General features: G+C 46.2%; 1 protein-coding gene across 1 annotated transcript in view; it reads left to right on the top strand.

Annotated features, from left to right (window-relative positions):
* Positions 1 to 20,459, top strand: part of RNF130 (ring finger protein 130) — a 144,684-nt gene that overhangs the window by 87,057 nt on the left and 37,168 nt on the right. The window contains 3 exon segments of the mRNA XM_037817468.1: positions 1,480 to 1,551; positions 9,383 to 9,465; positions 20,050 to 20,146. Of these exon segments, the coding sequence (XP_037673396.1) occupies positions 1,480 to 1,551; positions 9,383 to 9,465; positions 20,050 to 20,146 (252 nt within the window).

Raw genomic sequence — 20,459 nt, forward strand, 5'->3', positions numbered from 1 at the left:
GAGACAGGGCAACCAGAGGCCACTCTTGTACTTTGTCTCCTGATTCAGACAAGCCAACTGTAAAAGACGTGCTGGAGGTAATTGGGAAAACTGCAGTGTGATCCGAATATTAGGTAGTGTTGATTGATTATTGTTAATTTTATTAGGTAAGATAATGGCACTAAGATTTTGCTGCAAGCCCGTATCTGTTAGAGATGCATAATGAAGACTTTATGGGTGAAATTAAATGAAGATTGTGCTTCAAATTGTCACAATAAATGGAACAGGGGCAGGGGATAGATGAAAATATGGATAAAACATTGTTAATTGAAGCTGGATCATGGGTACATACGGGTTCATTAAGCTGTTCTCTTTTGCGTATTTTTCTTTTATGTTTTTATGACTCTGTTTGTCCTCGGAATAGACTCTGAGGTCTACCTTCTCTCGGCCCCCACCCTAGTCCTTCAGCTCGGCTTCGGCCTCTGCCTGCACAGAGTGGCGTCTGTCCGCGTGGCTGGACCGGCCCCTGTCCCCTGGCTCCCAGAGCGTCTCGGTGGGACAGCACCTTCTGCTCACCCTGGTCACACTGAACTGTCCTTTCTTGCATGCGCGTGCTCTGCACTCCCTTCTGCTGCCAGGCGCTTCCTTTCTTAACTCTTCCTACTCGCTTTTCCAAGTCTTCATCAGGCATCGCTTCCTCGGCACTCACCCCAGCCCCCTCCCTGCCCCAGCCCACCCCGCTGCCTGCCCACTCTGGACCTCCTTCTCGGGGCTGCCGCACCACAGCACTAGATTAAACTGCAGTGACCCGTCTGTCCCAGCTCAGGGCGCTGCCAGGTGAGGAGGACACTGTCTCTTTTCATCTTTGGGCCCTTGGTGTCCAGTGCGGTGCCTGGAAAATGTTGGATAAACCCAGCCTTAGAGGTTCTCTGACTTAACCCTCTCAGATGAGGGAGGATAGCTCCGTCCTGGAATGGTAGATGCCCTTTCCTGAGGTCACGAAGCACAGCAGAGGCTGAGCCAGAAGGAGGACTGAGGACGTGCACCCCTTCTGCCACACCTGATGGGGGGTGAGCGACTGGAAGGCACGTCGGAGGTGTCCTTTGCCTGAGACCGAGGTTGTGTGTCAAGAAGTGATCGTCCTTGCACTGAAGAAGAAAGCTTCTGGAGCAGAGGGTAGTAACTGCAGCACGTACCAGAAGCAGGTTTTGATAATGCTGTTAATACTTCAAATATTTATAGAATGCACAGTGCAGTAGTGATTATGACACCTGCCCTTGTCACTGTATACACGTTTAATTAGTCAAGCAGATTGCTGAAGCTATGGGGCAGCTGCCAGTTTTTCTAATTTTTTAAGTTGCTTTTTTAGACTCCTCTTATATGCTGTAGACATGGAGAGCAGTTAGGATGATAAGGACTTTATAAATTTAATTATTTAAAGAGAAAGCATCATTCAGAGATCTTTCGTTTAATGTCTGTTTTTCTTTGCAAATTTCCTAGCGTCGTCTTGGAGATGCAGCCAAGAAAGCCATCAGCAAATTGACAACCAGAACAGTGAAAAAGGGTGATAAGGTATAGTAACAAACAACTTTAATGTTGTAAAACTAATAAAGGATTTTGGTTTGGGTGGGAAAGAACGTACCCTAATTGTTTTTGTTTCATTTGTTCAGTCATTATTTTTCTTCACGTGTGCTGTTTAGCTTCTCTTTAAAATCTTATTCTCAAAATGCCTATCATTTGGAAGCCTCCACATGGTTCTCTAACTCTCCTGGACCTTAAACGCCCTTGCCATCAGTTTCACTGGACTGCCCGCAGTTACCCGAGCTGTTTCTCAGCAGCGTTTTCATCTGTGAGGACCTAGCATACATTTCAGGAGAATTCTGATGGCACAGCTTGTACATTACACACCCGGGAGATGTGCATTCCCTTCCTCTGTCCTGTGACTTTGCTATAGCTCCTTTGTGTTTTGTCTCTTCACCAGTTACATGGAGAACTGGAAACCCACCCTTCACGGGCATTTTGCTCAGCGAGGTGCTGTCGTTACAGTGGGTGGCAGTTGGGGAGAAGAGCACAACACAGTTTGTCAGAGCTGGGTCCGGGGGCCGAGGGGGCTGAATCAGAGCAGAGACTGTGGCTGGGACTCTGACCAGCCCCCCAGTGGAACCTCAGATTATGGTAGAGCCCTACTTTTGCTCTGTAAGTACAGCATAGCAACTTAATTTTAAACCCTATGTTTGATATATTCACAGTTATCTTGAATAAAAATAATTGCATCTCTGAAGGCATAAAACCAAAATTGTCTCCTGCTCTACCCCCAACTCTAAAATTTCAGCAAAGAGCTCTAGAAGATAATTTCAGACAACTCTCCATTCCCCTATAGTTTACCACTTTCTTGGCCTTTCCCCAGTTTTATCCCCATTGCCTTGACATCACCATCTCAAGTTTCCCTAGACATGCTCCAGAATGTGGAGGTGTTTTCAGTAAACTTTTTCTACACTAAGGAAGAAACCAAAGGTGAAAACACTTGGAGAAAACCCAAGCCACATCGAAATTGCTGCACTTCACACCAGAGGAGTGGTAACCTGCGTTGGCGCTTTCTTGCCCTCCTAAATTCTCCTCCATCTCTTGGCCTCTTCGCCTTCAGCAGCCCCAGCGCAGGTCCAGCCTACCATCGTATCCTGCTCCCCAGGCTAGCACAGACTCCCTTCCTCACGTGTGCCCTCTAGACTTTCCCTAGGGTCCCGCTGTGTCCCGGGCCGCCACACGGCAAGCACTCTCACCTTGCTTGGCTGGGGCTCCTGCAGTGCTGTTTTACAACCCTCGGGTAGAGCCCCCTCCCCAGCCCTCTGCACCCCGAGGAGGGGGCAGTCATCTACAGCAGGGCTCGGACACTCTTGTTAGAGACCCGGTATGGGGATGAGCCCCATGGCATTCTCCACCCTGAAGCTTTGACCACGCGCACAGCTCCCACCCTGGGGGAGGGTCTCGGGCAGGGGTGTCCTGGGGGCCCACTGTCTTCTCTGCCTGTACATAGGTACCTGAGTAAGTGGGCCTCCTGCCGAGGACCCAGAGTGCACAGGCTGTGCACCGAAACCCATTAGGGCCCGGAGAGTAGCGCTGGTAGGAGGAAGACAGGTGCATGGCTGTGGCTTCAGGGGCAGGGGAAAGAGGCTTCTCGCTGGCCGGGGAAGTGGGCCTCCATAGAAACCCAGAGCAATCACACGGCACTCTGCCCAGCCACAGCCATCCGTCGGAACCCAGCCGTCATGTGACTTTTTTCCCCCAAAACCAATCTGCCTTCCCCTTTGTAGCAGGAAACCAGGCAGCAGGAGGCTTTGGGAGAGGGGCTCCCTTCTTCCCTCCATTCTGATGGTGCCTGGCAGGCGTCATCCATGGGTCCCTAGCTGCTCCCCGTGAGCCTCCTCCTGTCTGCAGGACCAGCTCCCCTGCGTGCCCAGCACGCACGTTGATAGCACACCCGCGATACGGAAGGAGAGTCCTGTGCTGCTGCAGTAGCTGACACGTCCTGCCCTAACCTTCACAGCAACCTTGGGCGGACACAGACCCACGTTACGTAGAGTGCTCGGGGCTGGAGAAGTCAGGTCACCCTGAGGGGTGGGATTGGGCTGGAATGTGTTCTGTTCTCTTTGCTGGACGGTGGTCGTCACAGTCACTGTGACACTTGGCCCATCTGTGGGTAATCGCATACACACCGTGGGAGGAGAGTTACTCTCCCCCGAGATCCAGCGTCCTATTGACAGTTGCACTGCTGAACACTTTACATGCACTAGGAGCAGACGAGGTGCCAAGGGAGAGCTGTCTTCCAGCTGGTAAGGAGAGTGGGAAAATCAGAGGAGACTTACAGAGTTAGCATCCGAGTTAGTGAGGTTTGGACATAGCTAGAGACTCAAGAATTAGATGGAGGGCATGGGACTTGCCCTTAAGAAGCTCATTACCACAAAGGAGAGTCTAAAGTTGTATGTAATGGTGCCTAAGAGTCTCCCCCTGAGTACCTCTTTGTTGCTCAGATGTGGCCTTCTCTCTCTCTAACTGAGCCATCTCGACAGGTGAACTCGCTGCCCTCCCCCCTACGTGGGACCCGACTCCCAGGGGTGTAAATCTCCCTGGCAACGCAGAGTATGACTCCCGGGGATGAATGTGGACCCGGCATCGTGGGACTGAGAGTATCTTCTTGACCAAAAGGGGGATGCAAAGTGAGACGAAATAGTTTCAGTGGCTGAGAGATTTCAAATGGAGTCGAGAGGTCACTCTGGTGGACATTCTTATGCACTATATAGATAACACCTCTTAGGCTTTAATGTATTGGAATAGCTAGAAGTAAATACCTGAAACTACCAAACTCCAACCCAGCAGTCTGGACTCCTGAAGACAATTATATAAGAATGTAGATTACAAGGGGTGACAGTGTGATTGTGAAGACCTTGTGGATCACACCCCTCTATCTAGTGTATGGATGAGTGGAGGAAGGGGGATAAAAACTAAAGGACAAATGGGGTGGGATGGGGGGATGATTTGGGTGTTCTTTTTTCACTTTTATTTTTTATTCTTGTTCTGGTTCTTTCTGATGTAAGGAAAATGTTCAGAGATAGATTGTGGTGATGAACGCATAACTATGTTATCATACTGTGGACAGTGGATTGTATACCATGGATGATTGTATGGTGTGTGAATGTATTTCAGTAAAACTGAGATTAATAAAAAAAAAAAAAAAGAATTAGATGGAGGGCTCTGGCTGTGGGAAACAGTGTGAACAACGAATGAAAGTTATTTCCAGGGACCCCGACAGCTCCACAGTAAGTTGAGGTTGATAGCAGTCCAGTTTTGTACGATAACAGTTTTGCCTGATGATAAAATGTCTTCAGTATATTTACATTCAGACTTTCTGTTCCTTTGGGTTCTAGGTCCTTGTGCTCTTTTGCCTGAACCTGCCCTCTCCACTGTACGTGAAAAACCCCTTTTCATTGTGATCATACTCACCGTAGGTCTTCAGTTTTACATCAGACTTCTTTCCGTTTCCATGCCTTCACTGTGAACTGCTTCTCCCTAAAGGAGAGGTTTGCAACCTTTCTGTAAATACTTTCAGCTCTGCAAGCCATTTAGGCTCTGTCACAACCACTCACCTCTGCCATGGTCGCATGAGAAAGCAGCCGTTTGGCAGGGCGTGAATGAGTGAGTGTGGTTGTGTTCCAGTAAAACCTTACTCACAACAACAGGCAGATCTGGCCCGCGAGCTGCGGTGAGCTGCCCTGCCCTGGAGACAGCCCCCCGCCCCCACCCCGGACACTCAGGGCCAGTGTCCCTGACTCCCAGGCCAGGTTTCCAGAGCTTCTCTGGATCATTCCATCACTGTCTTCGCTGGGAGTTTCCACTTCGGGTGTTATAAATGCATTTTTGTATTCCAGGGAGTCAGCCCTTGGCATTTATATTGCTCTGTATGGTAAACAAATTTTGAATGATTCTGTGGAACACAAATAGAAATTGATAATAGGAAATAGTTTGTTTCAAATATTTGATTTCTTAAAAACCATTGTATTCACATATCCTTAAAATGCAAGCAATGCAAAAATTAAAAGGTAAATTGAAAAATCTGTTAATTTATAATAGGTCCTGGAAATTAATTACTCTTTTCTTGGAAATACATTCTATGAACTTTGAAACCTGGAAGTTTAAGCAATTGCTTTAGTAATTGACAGTCAACTAAATTAATGTGCTTTGTATTTGTAAAATTAGCAAAACTGTACAAGTTGTTTGTTTTTCTTTTCTGCCATTTTGACCATACAGTATTTTTTTTTTCGGAAGTAGATATAAGTGCAAATGCTTTCCTAGACTTTTAAGGCTGTGTTATGACTTTATACCCCCAAATTTAAATCTGCCCAGGCTCCTTTTCTCAGTTCCACACCAATATCTCCAATTGCTTATTAGATACTTTTTTCATTTTAAAATGTTTTAGTAGAAAATAAAGACAAATTGAATACAGTAGTTAAAAATATAGTAACTAATACTTATTGATCACTTAATGGGCATTGGGCACTGTGAAGTACTTTACCTGTGTTATCTTGTTTAATCTTCACAATGAAGCAAGCTGTTTTCATACCAAATTTACAGATGGGTTAACTTGGACACAGAGAAGTTAAGTAAATTGCCCAAGGATCAACAGCCAAGAATCGACAGACCTGAAAATTGAGCCTAGGCAGTTCTGAGCACTTAACAGCTATATTCTGCTTCTCAGAATAACTCAGAAGAGTTGTGGAAGACATCATTGGGTAATTTAGAAATGTAGGTAAAAGAAATCTGATATTTCAGCACATCCTAATCTTCAATTGCAAAGACCCAGATTTCCTTCGGGTGTCGTGTTCCTCCTTGTAGTGCAGATCTGCTGATGCTGTCCCCACTCGGTCTGAAAAACTTATTTCTTCTTCGCACATGGAGAAGATAGTTTTGCTGGGTATTGGATTCTAGGTTGACTTTTTTTCTTTGGCACTTCAAAGATACTGCTCCCCAGTCTTCTGCCAAGCATGGTTTCTGTTGAAAAGTCTGCTGGAGTTCTTACCTCTTTCCCGCTTTACATAAAATCTTTGTTCTCTGGATGCTTATAGGATTTTCTCTTTAACATTGGTTTTCAGCAATTTGTGATGTACCTTGATGTGATTTTCCTCATGTATCTTCTCCTTGTAGTTTGTTGAGCTTCTTTGATCTGGCTTTATAAGTTTATAATTTTCATCAAATTTGAAAAAATTTTCTGCCATTATTTCTTCAAATACTTCTACGCCCTCCCCCCCTTCTGAAACTTCAGTTACACATATATTGGGTGGCTTGGTGTTTTCACATCACTTACTGATCCCCTGTTTATTTTTCCCCCAGTCTTGTTTCTCTTTGTGTTTCATTTTAGATGGTTTCTATTGCTGTGTCTTCCAAATTCTCTGCTCTTCTTTCTACAGTGTCTAATCTCTTAGTCATACTTTCATCTCTGAAGGTTAGATTTGGGTCTGGGTCTTCTTGTATATTTTACTTCCTTCCCCGCATCACAGTCTGTTTTCCTCTAATTCCTATATTCTCTGTGTTTGTAGTGGTTGTTTTCATGTCCTTCCCTGTTAATTAGCATCTGTGTCATTTCTGAGTCTGTTTCTATTTGCTGATTTTTGTCCTGGCTGTGGGTTGTATTTTCTTCCTTCTTTTGTATGCCTGGCAACTTTTTATTGATGGCTGAATATTGTGAATTGTTCTTTTGGATGCTAGATTCTGTTGATTTCTTTCACTGTTGTTGGGCTTTCTTTCGGGGCTCGGTTCATTTACTCAGAATCAAGTGGATCCTTTTGAGACTTGCTTTTAAGCTCTGTCAAAGAGCAGCCTTTTGTCTGGGGCCCCTGGGCCCCTTCTGGGGAGTTGCTGTCCTGAGGCCTGTGCTCAGAGCCCCCGTCTTTAGGAAGCCTTTCTGCTCGGCTGGTTGGAGCCTGAGCTACTCTTGGCCTCAGGAAATTCTGGGGCTCGTTCTGCCGACTCCTTTCCAGGGCTGCTTCTCCTGGCCATGGGTAGTTTCATGCAAGCGTGTGCTTGGAGACTCACGCCCTCTCTGTAGCTCTCAGGAGCGCTCTCTGTGCAACTTCCTCCTCTCTGGTATTCTTTCCTGCGCATTCTGGTGACCTGGTCTCCCTGAACCCTGCACTCGGTGCAGTGCACCCTCCTGCAGCACCGGGCTCTGTGGGGTTCTCCTCCCCACCCTGCCGTCTGGAGGCCTCTCCCGAGGGTGAGCTGGGCCCACCGCAGCCGTCTAAGCGCCCAGGGGTTCCGCTCTGCTCTTGTCACTTTCCTTCAGTCTGTCGACGGTCCCGTTACCGTGTCGCGCCGTCCCCACCTCTTTCCTTCCACGGGCCTCTCGCCTCTTCTGTCCAGACCCCATCCATCCTCCATGACCAGCTCAGTTGTCCTGTCTTCAGCAGGTCCCAGGCTGCGCCGTCCTGGTCCCCGCTGTCGCCAGGAACAGGAACCTCGTCCTGCTTCACCCGTTTTGTCTTTTAACTTCATGAAAGAATTAAAAAACAATAAAAAAAACAGCATTTCGAACAAAACCAAAACAAAGGAATAAGAAAAACCAAATAACCAAAAATAACTACATTGCTTCCAACATGTTGCTACCCTACCCCAAGAAAATTAACAAACCATAACCGAACAAAGGAATGAGAAAGACAACCTAAAATAACTACTTTGCTTCCAACATGTTCCTACACTACCCCAAGAAAATAAACAGTAACCAAACAAAGGAACAAGAAAAACAAATAACCTAAAATAGCTACATTTCTGCCAACTTGTTCTTACTGTACCCCCCAAAAATTAACAAACCATAGTTGTTCCTGAGCATTCCCATAACATTAAATTTACCCTCCGTAACTTATCTGCTCTTACTAGATTATCGATCCACCTTCACTCTTTGCTGTCTATTGCTAGGTCCCCTGTGTTCTACAATATAAACCATTTATTTTACATTTTTCAGTGTTCACAGTAGTGGTAACATACATATTTCTCTTTTTTGTGCCTGGCTTATTTTGCTCAGCATTATGTCCTCAAGGTTCATATGTTTAACGACATCATTCCTTCTTACTGCTGCATAGTATTCCATTGTGTGTGTGTAGCACATTTTGTTCATCCACTCATCTGTTGAAGGACGTTTGGGTTGTTTCCATCTCTTGGCAATTTTCACCTGTTTTTATTCCTCTAGTTCTTAGGAGAGAATAGAAAGTCGATTGTCAGAGAGTAGAACAACGTGAAAGTGTCATGTGTACTCTAACATTAATGTGACAATATAGATCTAGTTCTGTGGAGGTATTGCAAGTTTCCTTTTTTTCTGCTTCTCATATAAATTTTTATTCAGAGAAACGTAATAAGAAAGTTTGGGCTGAACACAGTGAAAGAATTTGTTAATGATATGCCTTCAGCTGGGGCTTTCCTGGGAACCAAAAGAAAATCATGCCTTGGTTATATGGAAAATGTCTAAAACCCAGGTGACTAATAGCCTTGAGGGCTGAAGCTCTGCGGTAGTAATGGGGCGTGTGTTTTGCAGGGATGAGGAGTAAGGGGCTTAAGGATGAGCCAGGCTTAGTGCTGGGGTGAATTGTGAACATTATTAGAGTTTTGACTTATTCTAAGATGTTTCATAAACAGAATTGGTATGAATTACCACAACCTGGTTTAAAATAAAATAGATTGGCTTAGATATTATCATAATTTGGGTCATTGTATTTATAGCATATGAAAATTTATTAAATTTTTTTGTAAACTTTCGCTTTTTAATCACGTGCAGTAGCTGCCACAGGAAATCCTGGCTGAGTTGTCTCTCCATTTACGTACTTTTAGCCTGTGACTTTTGTTCCTGTGCTTTTCATTTCAGGAAACAGACCCAGACTTTGATCATTGTGCAGTCTGCATAGAGAGCTATAAGCAGAACGACGTGGTCCGTGTCCTCCCCTGCAAGTATGTCAGCCTTCTTTGTTTATAAAAGAGTGACAGTGACGTAGTTTGTGTGTCTTGCCCTGAGAAGACCTGCTTGCCGTTGAGAGCCACCCCTCTCCTGGCTTTCCAGGGCCCCACTGTGTGCAGTGGGAGGGCGAGGCCACAGCGGGCCGTGCTGCCTTGGCAGAAACAGTTGCACACACGTGACAAACCTCCAGCCCATCCGAGCATGAGAACATTAAGGGCAAGAGTTTTTGTTCCATGACTTCTGTGGGTTTCACAAGTAGCCGCTTGCTGCTCTCCATGTAAAACCAGAGTGCGTCCGGCAGAGCCTCAGCAGTGTCACTTGGCTGTGGGGACTGAGCTCAAGGGGCTTGGCCGAGTCTCCTCCTGAACTGTTGTTATGCATAGCAAGGAGGGCTGATATTTGAGACATGCCTCTCTGGGCCAGGATGTCTGCTCTGTGCAGTTTAGTTTGCATTTACCGTCTACTTCCACTGCCCCAGTAGCCCTGAGAGGTCAGTGTTTTCATCCCCATTGCAGTGATGGCTACTGAAGCCGACAAGTCGTTTCCCGTGTGACACAGTTCAGAACTGCAGCGCCGATGTTCAGGCCCAGGTCTGCCGTTCACGTCAGCACCGGTAGTGCTATACACCTCCCTCCAAAAGAGGATGTCAACTGGACTTGACTGCCCAAAGGAGCAAAGTCCCTTCATAAACGTGCTGGTTTCTACCATGCCCCTATCCCAAGCTAGGCAGTGTGAAGCATTAAGATAGCGTGATTCTGAGTGTCGACTGGAAAACATGAAATTGCCTACTGACAAGCCTAAAGTCAGAGACTGTCTCCTCTTCTCCCCTCCCCTCTTTAAAACACACCCACACAACTCTGGCCTCCTAATGTGGAACATATGAATGAATTAAATAAATGTTATTAGTTTTCTCCACAAGGCTACTGCTGTTGTTTCATTTATTCACAAAACAGTCTATTTTGAGCCAAGAAAATCTGTTTTGTTTTTTAAAAATCATAGAACTTAAGAATGATTCTGTATACTGAAACAACAAAACCAAAATTTTGAAAGTCAAGCCATTTTAGTTTACATGTAATGGACCATCCATTAAAAACTAAATGTAAGCCGCTCTGCAGAGAATTAAATTATGAAGTGACCAGTTTATCTTCACCTGTAGTCGTTTACACTCTAAAACCCTGAGTCTAGAGGAAGGGCAGATACAAATACAAGCCTGGAAAAGGATCAGGGGGATCCATTCTAAAGCATCGTCACCTATTAACTGCTGTTAAAAAGGTGTTTTTACCTGCACAGATTTCCTCGCACACTGGAATAACTGTAAGGCAACCAGATCTTTCTAGATTCCCTGTCTTCCTGGGAAGGATTCTCTGCCTGGGATGCCCCAGAACCACGCGAGCCCTAAGGACAGAGGCCTCCAGAGCCCTTCGTGATGGTTGCAGTGAGGGTGTCTTCCTCACGGGGCCTCAGCATAAAGTCGATCCTCCTGGGAAGCTCGCTCCCCATTCTCGCCATCCCTTCCAGCGTTTCATGGCTCATTCTCTTTTTTCTTAGTTTAGTCCAGTCCTTTCCAGACATGACCATGCGTCCGAATCAGCAGAGGAGCTTTCAAAGATCACATCCTTGTGGGAGCCGAGGCATTTTTATTTTCAATAGGTACCTGAGTGATTCTGATGCTTCCCAGAGCTTTGGGTGGTTTCGTCCATTTCTGTGGCACAGACACGTAGTTGTCAACCACTGTGTTCTTTTTTTTATTTAAGCAGTTTTATTGAGATACATTCATGTACCATACAGTCCATCCAGAGTACAGTCAGTGGCTTTTAGTGTACTCAGAGTTGTGCATCATCACCACAGTCAATCCCAGAACATGTTCATGACTCCAAAAAAAAACACCTCATGCCCTTAGCGGTCACCTCTCAGTCCCGCTGTCCTCCTCCAGCCCTTACGTAGTCACTAATCTGTTTCTTTCAGAGAAAAGAAATAGGTTATTTTTCGTCTCTATAAATTTGTTCATATTTATATTTTATATAAATGGAGTCAAACAACATGTAGTATTTTGTATCTGGTTTCTTTCACCTAATATTAGGGATTTTTTGTTTTTGTTTTTTTTCTGTTTTGTTTTGTTTTGCAACTGAAGGAAAAATATTCATATACTACTGATCACTACAGTCCGTAGTTTGCTTTAGGTTTGTTTTCATCCACATGCCACCCTATTAATAACACCTTGTAAAAGTGTCGTACATTAGTTCTCATCCATGGAAGAACATTCTCACGTTTGTACCATTCACCACACTCACCATCCACAGGAGGGTTCGCTGTGTTACACAGTCCCCTGTTCTGTCCTCTGGCTTTCTTTCTAGTGTCATGCACAACCCTAAACTTCCCCTTTCAACCACAGTCACAGCCACGGTCAGTGCTGTTAACTGCAGTAGCTATAAAGTGCTCCCATCACCGCCATCTATTTCCAAACATCTGCAATCAACCTTATTACAAATTATGCACAAATTAAGCATCAGCTCCGCATTCTCTGCCCCCCTTTTGCCTTCTGGTGACCTGTGTTCTAGATATTAACTCCGTGAGTTTGCTCATCATATTTAGTTCATGTTAGTGAGGTCATACAATGTTTGTGTCCTTTTGGGCCTGACGTTCACTGAACATAATGTCCTCAAGTTTCATCCATGTTGTCACATGCATCAAGACTTCATTTCCATTTACAGTTGAATAATATTCCATTGTATGTATATACCACATTTTTTTAATCCATTCATCAGTTGATAGACACTTGGGTTGTTTCCGTTTTTTTATAATTGTGCATAATCGGCTATGAACATCAGTTCTGTGTCTGTTTGCATCCCTGTCTTCAGTTCTTCTGAGTACATACCTAGTAATGGAATTGCTGAATCCTATGTACTTCACATGATCTTTTCAGCTATTTGTATATGCTCTTTGGAAAAATGCCTATTCAAATATTTTGCCTATTTTTAAATTTGGTTTCTTTTTATTGTTGAGTTGTAGGGTTTCTTTATATATCCTGGATATTAAACCCCTATCGATACGTGGTTTCCAAATATTTTCTCCCATTGAATAGGCTGCCTTTTCACCCTCTTGACAAAGTCCTTTGAGGCACAGAAGCTTTTGATTTTGAGTAGTTCCCATTTATCTATTTTTCCTTTCATTGCTTGTGCTTTGGGTGTACAGTCTAAGAAATCACCTCCTACTACAAGGTCTTGAAGATTTTTCCCTACATTTTCTTGTAGGGGTTTTATGGTCCTGGCTCTTACATCTAGGTCTTTGATCCACTTTCAGTTCATTTTGTATAAGGTGTGACATAGTGTCCTCTTTCATTCTTTTGGATATGGGTATCCAGTTCTCCCCGCACTGTTTGTTGAAGAGACTGTCCAGCGTCGGTTGAGTGGACTTGGCAGCCTTGTCAAAAATCAGTTGACATACATGAGAGGGTCTATTTGTGAACCCTCAATTCAATTCCATTTGTCAAAATGTCTGTTTTATACCAGTACTATACTGTTTAATCGTACTCAGGCATTTCCTGTTCAAAACCAGCACCTCCGCACACCATCCTGCACCAGACCTGGTGCCCAGAGGCCCTGGTGTGTTTCTGTCCTTAATTTCCAAGCAGCTCCTCGGGAGACTGAACCGGGGCTTTCTGTGTGTAGCCACCCGGCCTCCTGTGGGTCGCTGGCCTTGTGGGTGACCTTTGGTTTTGTCTTCCGTCATGTTACCTTGTGGTGGACGGTGGCGGTTGGCACTGCTTGGGGATCTCCTCCTTGAGTCCGGTGATTGCAGTGATCATCCTTTAGATGTTGATCAGCGAGTCTGGAAACTAAAGAACCGTCGCATTATTTATCCTGTGTTTCTTTAAAGGTCTGCTGCAGATTGTTGTAGTGGTTAAAAACCCTTTTGCGGGAGTAGATTGCTGCGGCTCGGGTCCGCGTGGGCTGAGCTGCCCTTCGGAGGCCCGGACGGTCGGTCAGCTGGCCAGCTGCTGGACGCCCCCCTCGGGGTCTGGACTGACGCGGCGTGGCTGCCCTTCGGGAACCCCGGACGGGGTCGGTCAGCTGGGCAGCTGCTGGCTGCCCACCTCGGAGGTCCGGACTGACACGGCGTCACTGCCCTTCGGAGGCCTGGACGGTCGGTCAGCTGGCCAGCTGCTGGACGCCCCCCTCGGGGTCTGGACTGACGCGGCGTGGCTGCCCTTCAGGAACCCCGGACCCCTTTCCTTGGCCAGGTTCTCCCTCGACGTGGACTCCACCACACCCCAGCCGTTCGCCCTTCACTCTGGTTTGCAGCCTGTGTGGGGAGCGGGAAACATCCCGTCTTACTGGTCTTGCTCCTTTTGTGTAAAGGGTTTTGTGTGGGAGTAAAGGACTTTTCTGCTGAAGCTCAATGTGCTTGTCCATTTCACGCTGCACTTCTCATCACGTCGTCTGCTTCCCACCCGGTGCGCCCCCCAGAGCTTCTAGGCAGGAGCCTTTTCTGCTTCTGTGTTTTATTATCTGAGTCTGTGCGTGGCGGCGGGAAGGGTCTTCTTGCAAAGGTCAGGTCTGCCCCAGGGTCCGCGTCCCCGGGTCTTTCTCTGGATGTTTGTGAGAGGCACGGGGGAAAGAGCCCGCCACGTGGGAAGAGCGTCTTGACCAGCTGTCAGGATTTTGTGGGGAGGATGAATGTGACTTTGCCTGAAGGCGTCTCCAACCACACCTTCCGCTTGCACAGCCTTGGCTCCCTTCTCCCAGTCGCACCGTCAGCCCCAAGCCCCCTCCCGAGCTGCGCCCCCGTCCCCGCGCCCCAGCTGGGGAAGCCGGGCCCTGGGAAGGCAGCCTTGCTGGGGACAAGGCGAGGCCACGTTGCGTTTGGTGAAACTGGAGCTGAGGAGACACGCGCCAGGGGGCCGAGAGGACAGGGGTGCAGAAGGGAGGTGGGGTCCGCGCTGTCGTCCGCCCAGCGACAGGCAGGAGGGCGGCAGGCCACCGGGAGGGTCAGCGTCTGCAGAGGGGGCACACGGGGTCAGACGGTGCCAGGGCGGGGGGCAGGAGCTGCGGTCGGGAATCGGGAGGGTGTGGGGTGCCCGACGGGGGCCGCCGTGCCTTCTGGGGACAGACCCGAGGCCACGGGGCGGAGCGGGGGCGGAGCGGTGGGCTCACCGCGGAGGAGGGTGGGGAGTCGGAAGGAAAAGTCCTTCTGAAAGGAAAGAGGGTCTCGTTCATGCTGAGTGAGCGGAGGAAGGGGGGCTTTTGAAGTTCGTCCTGGAGATCAGCTGGGTTTTCATGTCTCTCGTTGCAGTGACCCCAGCTTCTAGGAGAGGTGGTAACTGTTCAGTTAAAACGAAGGACACTTTCTTTTTGCTCAACAAACCCACAAGGAAAAAAAAATTCAGAACCCGACACAAGGAAAGTTCATTTATAACTAATTTAATGTTAAAGGAGCAGGCGGGCAGAGAGCACTCAGTTCACACTGCTTTAAACGTTAAATACAGAGACTGTGCGATTTTGTTCTTGCTAAATAAGCAGTAATGGAAAAGACAGGAAAGAAAACAAGAAAAGGGAGAAACAAAAGCACTGAAGAGAAGTGGGAAGGCGTGAGGGACAGCCCTCTCTTTGCCCCCGGTCCTCCCCTGCTTCATTTCTTTGACCCGTGCCTCCAGCTGGCTAAATTCAGCTGCCCCCCCGGTGCCCCCAAAGCAGCCCAGGTCTTCCCCCAGCTCAGTCAGATGGCACGGCCTCCCTCGTGTCTTCTCTCACCTGCCAGCCACCAAGCGCCGCCTTCCGCCCCTGCACAGCCTGCCCTGGAGCCCCCTCCCAGCCAGTCCCCCCAGCACGGCCACCCCACAAGGCCCTCCAGCCAGCCCAGGAGGGTGTGCCAGGCCCTTGCCAGGTGGGAGTGCTGCCCGGAACTGTGCTAGGGATTAGGCACACGCACCCTTGTCACCCTGCAGGGAGAGGCCCTGTAATTTATATCAGCTCCAAAGGGGCCTCGTTCCAGTCACTCTGCAAAGTGAACGTGGCTCTGGGGCCACCCTCAGGCTGAGCCCTGGGGTAAGGAGCTCCCCCCCACACACACCCCCGTCCAGTGGAGTGCTGCGTGAAAGAAGCCCGTGTCACAACACCTTATGCATACTAAAGAGTTTAGGTCTTGCCTACAGATTATAGGCTTTCCACCCTTTAAGTAAAAACCATAACGATTTAAACAAAGGCCTTCAGGGATGATGAGTTCTGGTTCAGTTAAGCACAGAACTAGGTTTAGATCCAGTCTCCAAGATTTTTATTCTTACCCCAAAGAAATGGGTACAAGGTCACCAATCATGATAGGCTTGAAGCTGTAAGCATGAATGTTTATTCCAAATCCCAGTGAAGACAGGGCGTTTTCAAGACGTCTGACTTTTTTTTTTAACTTAAAACTGCGTTTTTAAATAACTATGTATAACAACATTAAATTGTAAATTAGCAATCAAAGTTTTAAAACCTGTGTTCCAGTTTGCTAAAGTTGCCATTGTACAAAATAACCAGAAATGGATTGGCTTTTATAAATGGGATTTATTAGGTTACAAAGTTACAGTTCTGAGGCCATAGAAGTGTCCAAACTAAGGCATCAACAAGAGGACACCTTCACTGAGGGAAGGCCGATGGCGTCTGGAACACCTCTGTCAGCTGGGAAGGCATGTGGCTGGCGTCTGCTGGTCTTTTACTCCCAGATTCTGGTTTAAAGTGACTTTCTCCAAATGTCTCTGGGCTTCTGTATCTTAGCTTCTCTTAGCTCTTTCCTTGGTTCTTCTAGGGCGTTTCTCTCTAAGCATCTCGGGGTCCTCTCTTGTCTTCTCCAGGGCCAACTCTGGGCTTCATCTCTTAGCCTAGCATCTCCAAACGTCTTCTGCTGCATCTCCAAGTGTCTCCAAGCATCTGGGGCCCGTGTTGGCTCTTAGCTTCTCCCAGGGGCAAACTCTGGATCACATATCTTAGCTTCTCTCCAAAATGTCTCTCTCAGCTTCTCTGATCTCCTTCTCTCCATGAGCTTAAAGGAGTCCAGTGATCTAATTAAGACCCACCTGGAATGGGCAGGGCCACACCTCCAAGGAAATGATCTAATCAAAGGTCTCACCCACAGTTGGGTGAGTCACATCTCCATGGAAACAACCTAATCAAGAGGCTCCACCCTAATTAAAAGACTAATAAGTCTTCCCTCCCAAGTTTGCATTAAAGAGCATGGCTCTTGTGGGGGACATAATAGATTCAAACCAGCACAGCCTGCCATGGTTCAGTTTGGTATCTTTCTCCAAATCCCTTTAGTTCATCTTACCCTGAGTCTGCGAGTCGAGCCCTCCTTCCACAGGTGCCTTCCCCGGATTGGCCGAGACTCTGGGTCTTCCACGTGGCTCCATTTCAGCATCTGGGCTGCCGTGTCAGGGTACATGAGCTCAGGGAACCATTTCTCCCGTGCCCTCCTAGCCTTTTTTCCCTCCCAAGGAAGAAAGTTCTTTTTCCAAGAACACAAAGCCCTTCATGGCTGATTATTTTCACATCACAAGGATGTGACTTTCTGCTCTCCTGATTACGAGGAAAACAACCATCCTCCCCATTAACAGTCTAGCTGCAAACTGCTCGCTAAGTGTTATTTACGTCTGAAGCACAATGCATCCCTAAACGTAGTTCCAACTACCCAGTAGCTTTTTTTTTCATTATTTAGAGAATACTTTATTAGTTTCTGTAATCAAACCCATGTAGATGGGACCTTACATATTTAATATGGTGCATTACCCCTGTACAAATGGAAAAAAATTAAGTTTAACGTTTCAAGACCAATATGGCTGTTAATTTTGTACAATGCCAACTTCCCAATAACTTTTATAGACGTTTAGCATAGGATACTTAGAAATTTTCTAAAATAATATTTTAGATGACATTTAAAAAGGTTTCCATGAATCTAATTAATAATTACACAGATAACACTTGCTTTAACCCATGTTGATATCTTTTGGAAATTCTTCTTTTCTTCTTTAACTGTTATAGAAAATATAACTGGTTTTTTGAAGTATGATTCGTGATCTTCATTCCTTAATAAATTTCCCAAGTTCCCTCAAATCCATTTGGGAAGTTGGCGTATCAGTTCTCTTTATACAGTGCTATAGGTATATAAGCTTCGTTTCAGGAGATTTTCTACAAGTTGTATTTTAATCAATCAACATTCACCTCTTGGGACTTGTGAATATTTCCTAAAAGGGGAAAAGTAGACTAATTAAAATTTTCATTTCTTTGCACTGTGGGGCTAGGAGTATAGGCATACTCTGGAGATATCGCGGGCTTGGTTCCAGACCCCCAAGTAAAGGGAGTCACACAAATTTTTTGGTTTTTCAGTGCATATAAAAGTTTGCTTGCACTATACTGTAGTCTGTTAAATGTGCAATAGCACTGTGTCTATAAACTCAATGTGCATACCTTAATTTAAGGATACTTTATTGCTAGAACATGCTAACCATCTCCTGAGCCTTCAGTGTGTTGTCATCTTTCTGCTGGTGGAGGATCCTGCCTCGATGTTGATGGCTGGTGGCTGATCAGGGTGGGGGCTGCTGAAGGTTGGGGTGGCTGTGGCAGTTCCTTTAAGACAACGATGAAGTTTGCCGCGTTGATTGACTCATCCTTAAAGATTCCCCTGTAGCATGCAGTGCTGTTTGTTAGCATTTTGCCCATGGTAGAACTTCTTTCAAAATAGGAGTCAGTCTTCTCCAGCCTTGCCACTGCTTTATCAACTAAGTTGATGTGATCTTCCAAATTGTGTGTTGTCATTTCAACAGTGTTCACAGCATCTTCATTGAGAGTAGATTCCATCTCAAGAAACCTCTTTCTTTGCTAATCAATAAGAAGCAACTCCTCATCCATTCAAGTTTTATCATGAGATTGCAGCGATTCGGTCGCATCTTCAGGCTCCATTTCTGATTCTAGGTCTCTTGCTATTTTCACCAAATCTGCAGTTACTTCTTCCACTGAAGTCTTGAAACCCTCAAAGTCATCCAGAAGGGTTGGAATCCACTTCTACCAAACTCCTGTAATGTTGATATTTTGACCTTCTCCCACAAATCACAAATATTCTTAGTGGCCTCTGGAGAGGTGAATCCTTTCTAGAAGGTTTTCAATTTACTTTGCCCAGATTCATCAGAGGAATTGCTATCTATGGCAACTAATGCGTTTATGAAATGTATTTCCTAAATAATAAGACAAAAATTGAAATTACTCCTTGATTCACGGGCTGCAGAATTGATGTTGTTTTAGCAGGGATGAAAACAACACTCATCTCCTTGTACGTCTCCACCAGAGCTCTTGAGTGACCAGGTGCATTGTCAGTGAGCAGTAATACCTCGAAAGGAATCTTTTTTCTGAGCAGGTTTCAACAGTGGGCTTAAAACATTCAGTTGACCGTGTTGTAAACAGATGTGCTGTCATCCAGGCTTTGTTGTTCCATTTATAGAGCACAGGCAGAGTAGATCTAGCATAATCTTAAGGGCTCTAGGGTTTGGGGAATGGTAAATGAGCACTGGCTTCAGCCCAGTCGCCAGCTGCGTTAGCCCCTACCGAGAGAGGCAGCCTGTTCTCGGGAGCTTTGAGGCCGGCCTTGACTTCTCCTCTCCGGCTGTGAAAGTGGAGACGGCGTCTTCCTCTAGCAGACTGCCGTTTGGTCTGCACTGAAAATCTGTCGCCACCTTCATCGATTACCTTAGCCAGATCTGCTGGATGACTTGCTGCCTCACCTTGCACTTTGATGAGGCTTCTTTCCTTAAACCTCCTAAACTAACCTCTGGTAGCTTCCGAGCTTTCTTCTGCAGCTTCCTCATCTCCCTCAGCTGCATGGAATTGAAGAGAGTTAGGGCCTTTTCTGAATTAGGCTCAGGCTTAAGGGAATGTTGTGGCTGGTTTGAGCTTCTGTCCAGGCCGTTTTGACTTTCTCCACATCAGCAATAAGGCTGTTTCTTTCTTATCATACATGTGTTCACTGAAGCAGCATTTTTAATTTCCTTCAGGAAGTTTTCCTTTGCATTCTCGACTCGGTTAACTGTTTGGGCCAAGAGGCCTAGCTTACGGCTTGTCTTGGCTTTGACTTGCCTTCCTCACTAAGCTTAATCATTTCTGGCTTTTGACTTACACTTTTGACTTCCACTTTAAGACTTAGAGGCCACTGTGGATTATTTATTGTCCTAATTTCAGTGCTGTTGTGTCTCAGGCCGTGGGGAAGCCCAAGGGGAGGGAGAGACGGGAGACCGGCCGGAGCAGTGGGAGCACACACATTTGATTAAGCTCGCTGTCTTATATAGGTGTGGTTTGCGGTGACATTGAAGATCGCTGATCACAGATCGCCTTAACAGATACAATAATAATGAAAAACTTGAAATGTTGCAAAAATTGCCAATATGAGGGATATGAGGTAAGTAAGCACATGCTTTTGGGAAAATGACACCGATAGACTTGTTTGACACCAGGTTGCCCCAAACCTTCAATTTGTAAAATAATGCAGTATCCTCGCAGCACAATAAAACAAGATCTGTCTGTACATGATTTGTGATGTCATTCTCCATTGTTTTATAGGCATGTTTTCCACAAATCCTGCGTGGATCCGTGGCTTAGCGAACACTGTACCTGTCCTATGTGCAAACTTAATATTTTGAAGGCTCTGGGAATTGTGGTAGGTTTCCGTTTTTCTCTCTGCTTTTGTGTGGGGTCATCGAGGTGTAACAAGAAAACAGTGGGCTTCCTTGCCCAGTAGCCCTGTTGCTCCAACAGTGAGTTTGGTTCCAGGTGACTTAAAGTCTTCTCCACCTCAGGGACTCTGGGAAGAGGAGATGAACAACTGTACAAATTCTCTTATGAAGTGTGCTTCTGTAGGGAAGTGGGGGTGTGATGAAGAACCGAAGTGGGAAAGGACATGGTTTTCCTTTATTCCAGTGTCTTGAGAGAGCGAGAAAGGGAAACAGACATGTGTCTTCTGGCCCAGTAGT

The sequence above is a fragment of the Choloepus didactylus genome, chromosome 24 (assembly GCF_015220235.1).
Source record: "Choloepus didactylus isolate mChoDid1 chromosome 24, mChoDid1.pri, whole genome shotgun sequence".
NCBI classification, from domain to species: Eukaryota; Metazoa; Chordata; class Mammalia; order Pilosa; family Megalonychidae; genus Choloepus; species Choloepus didactylus.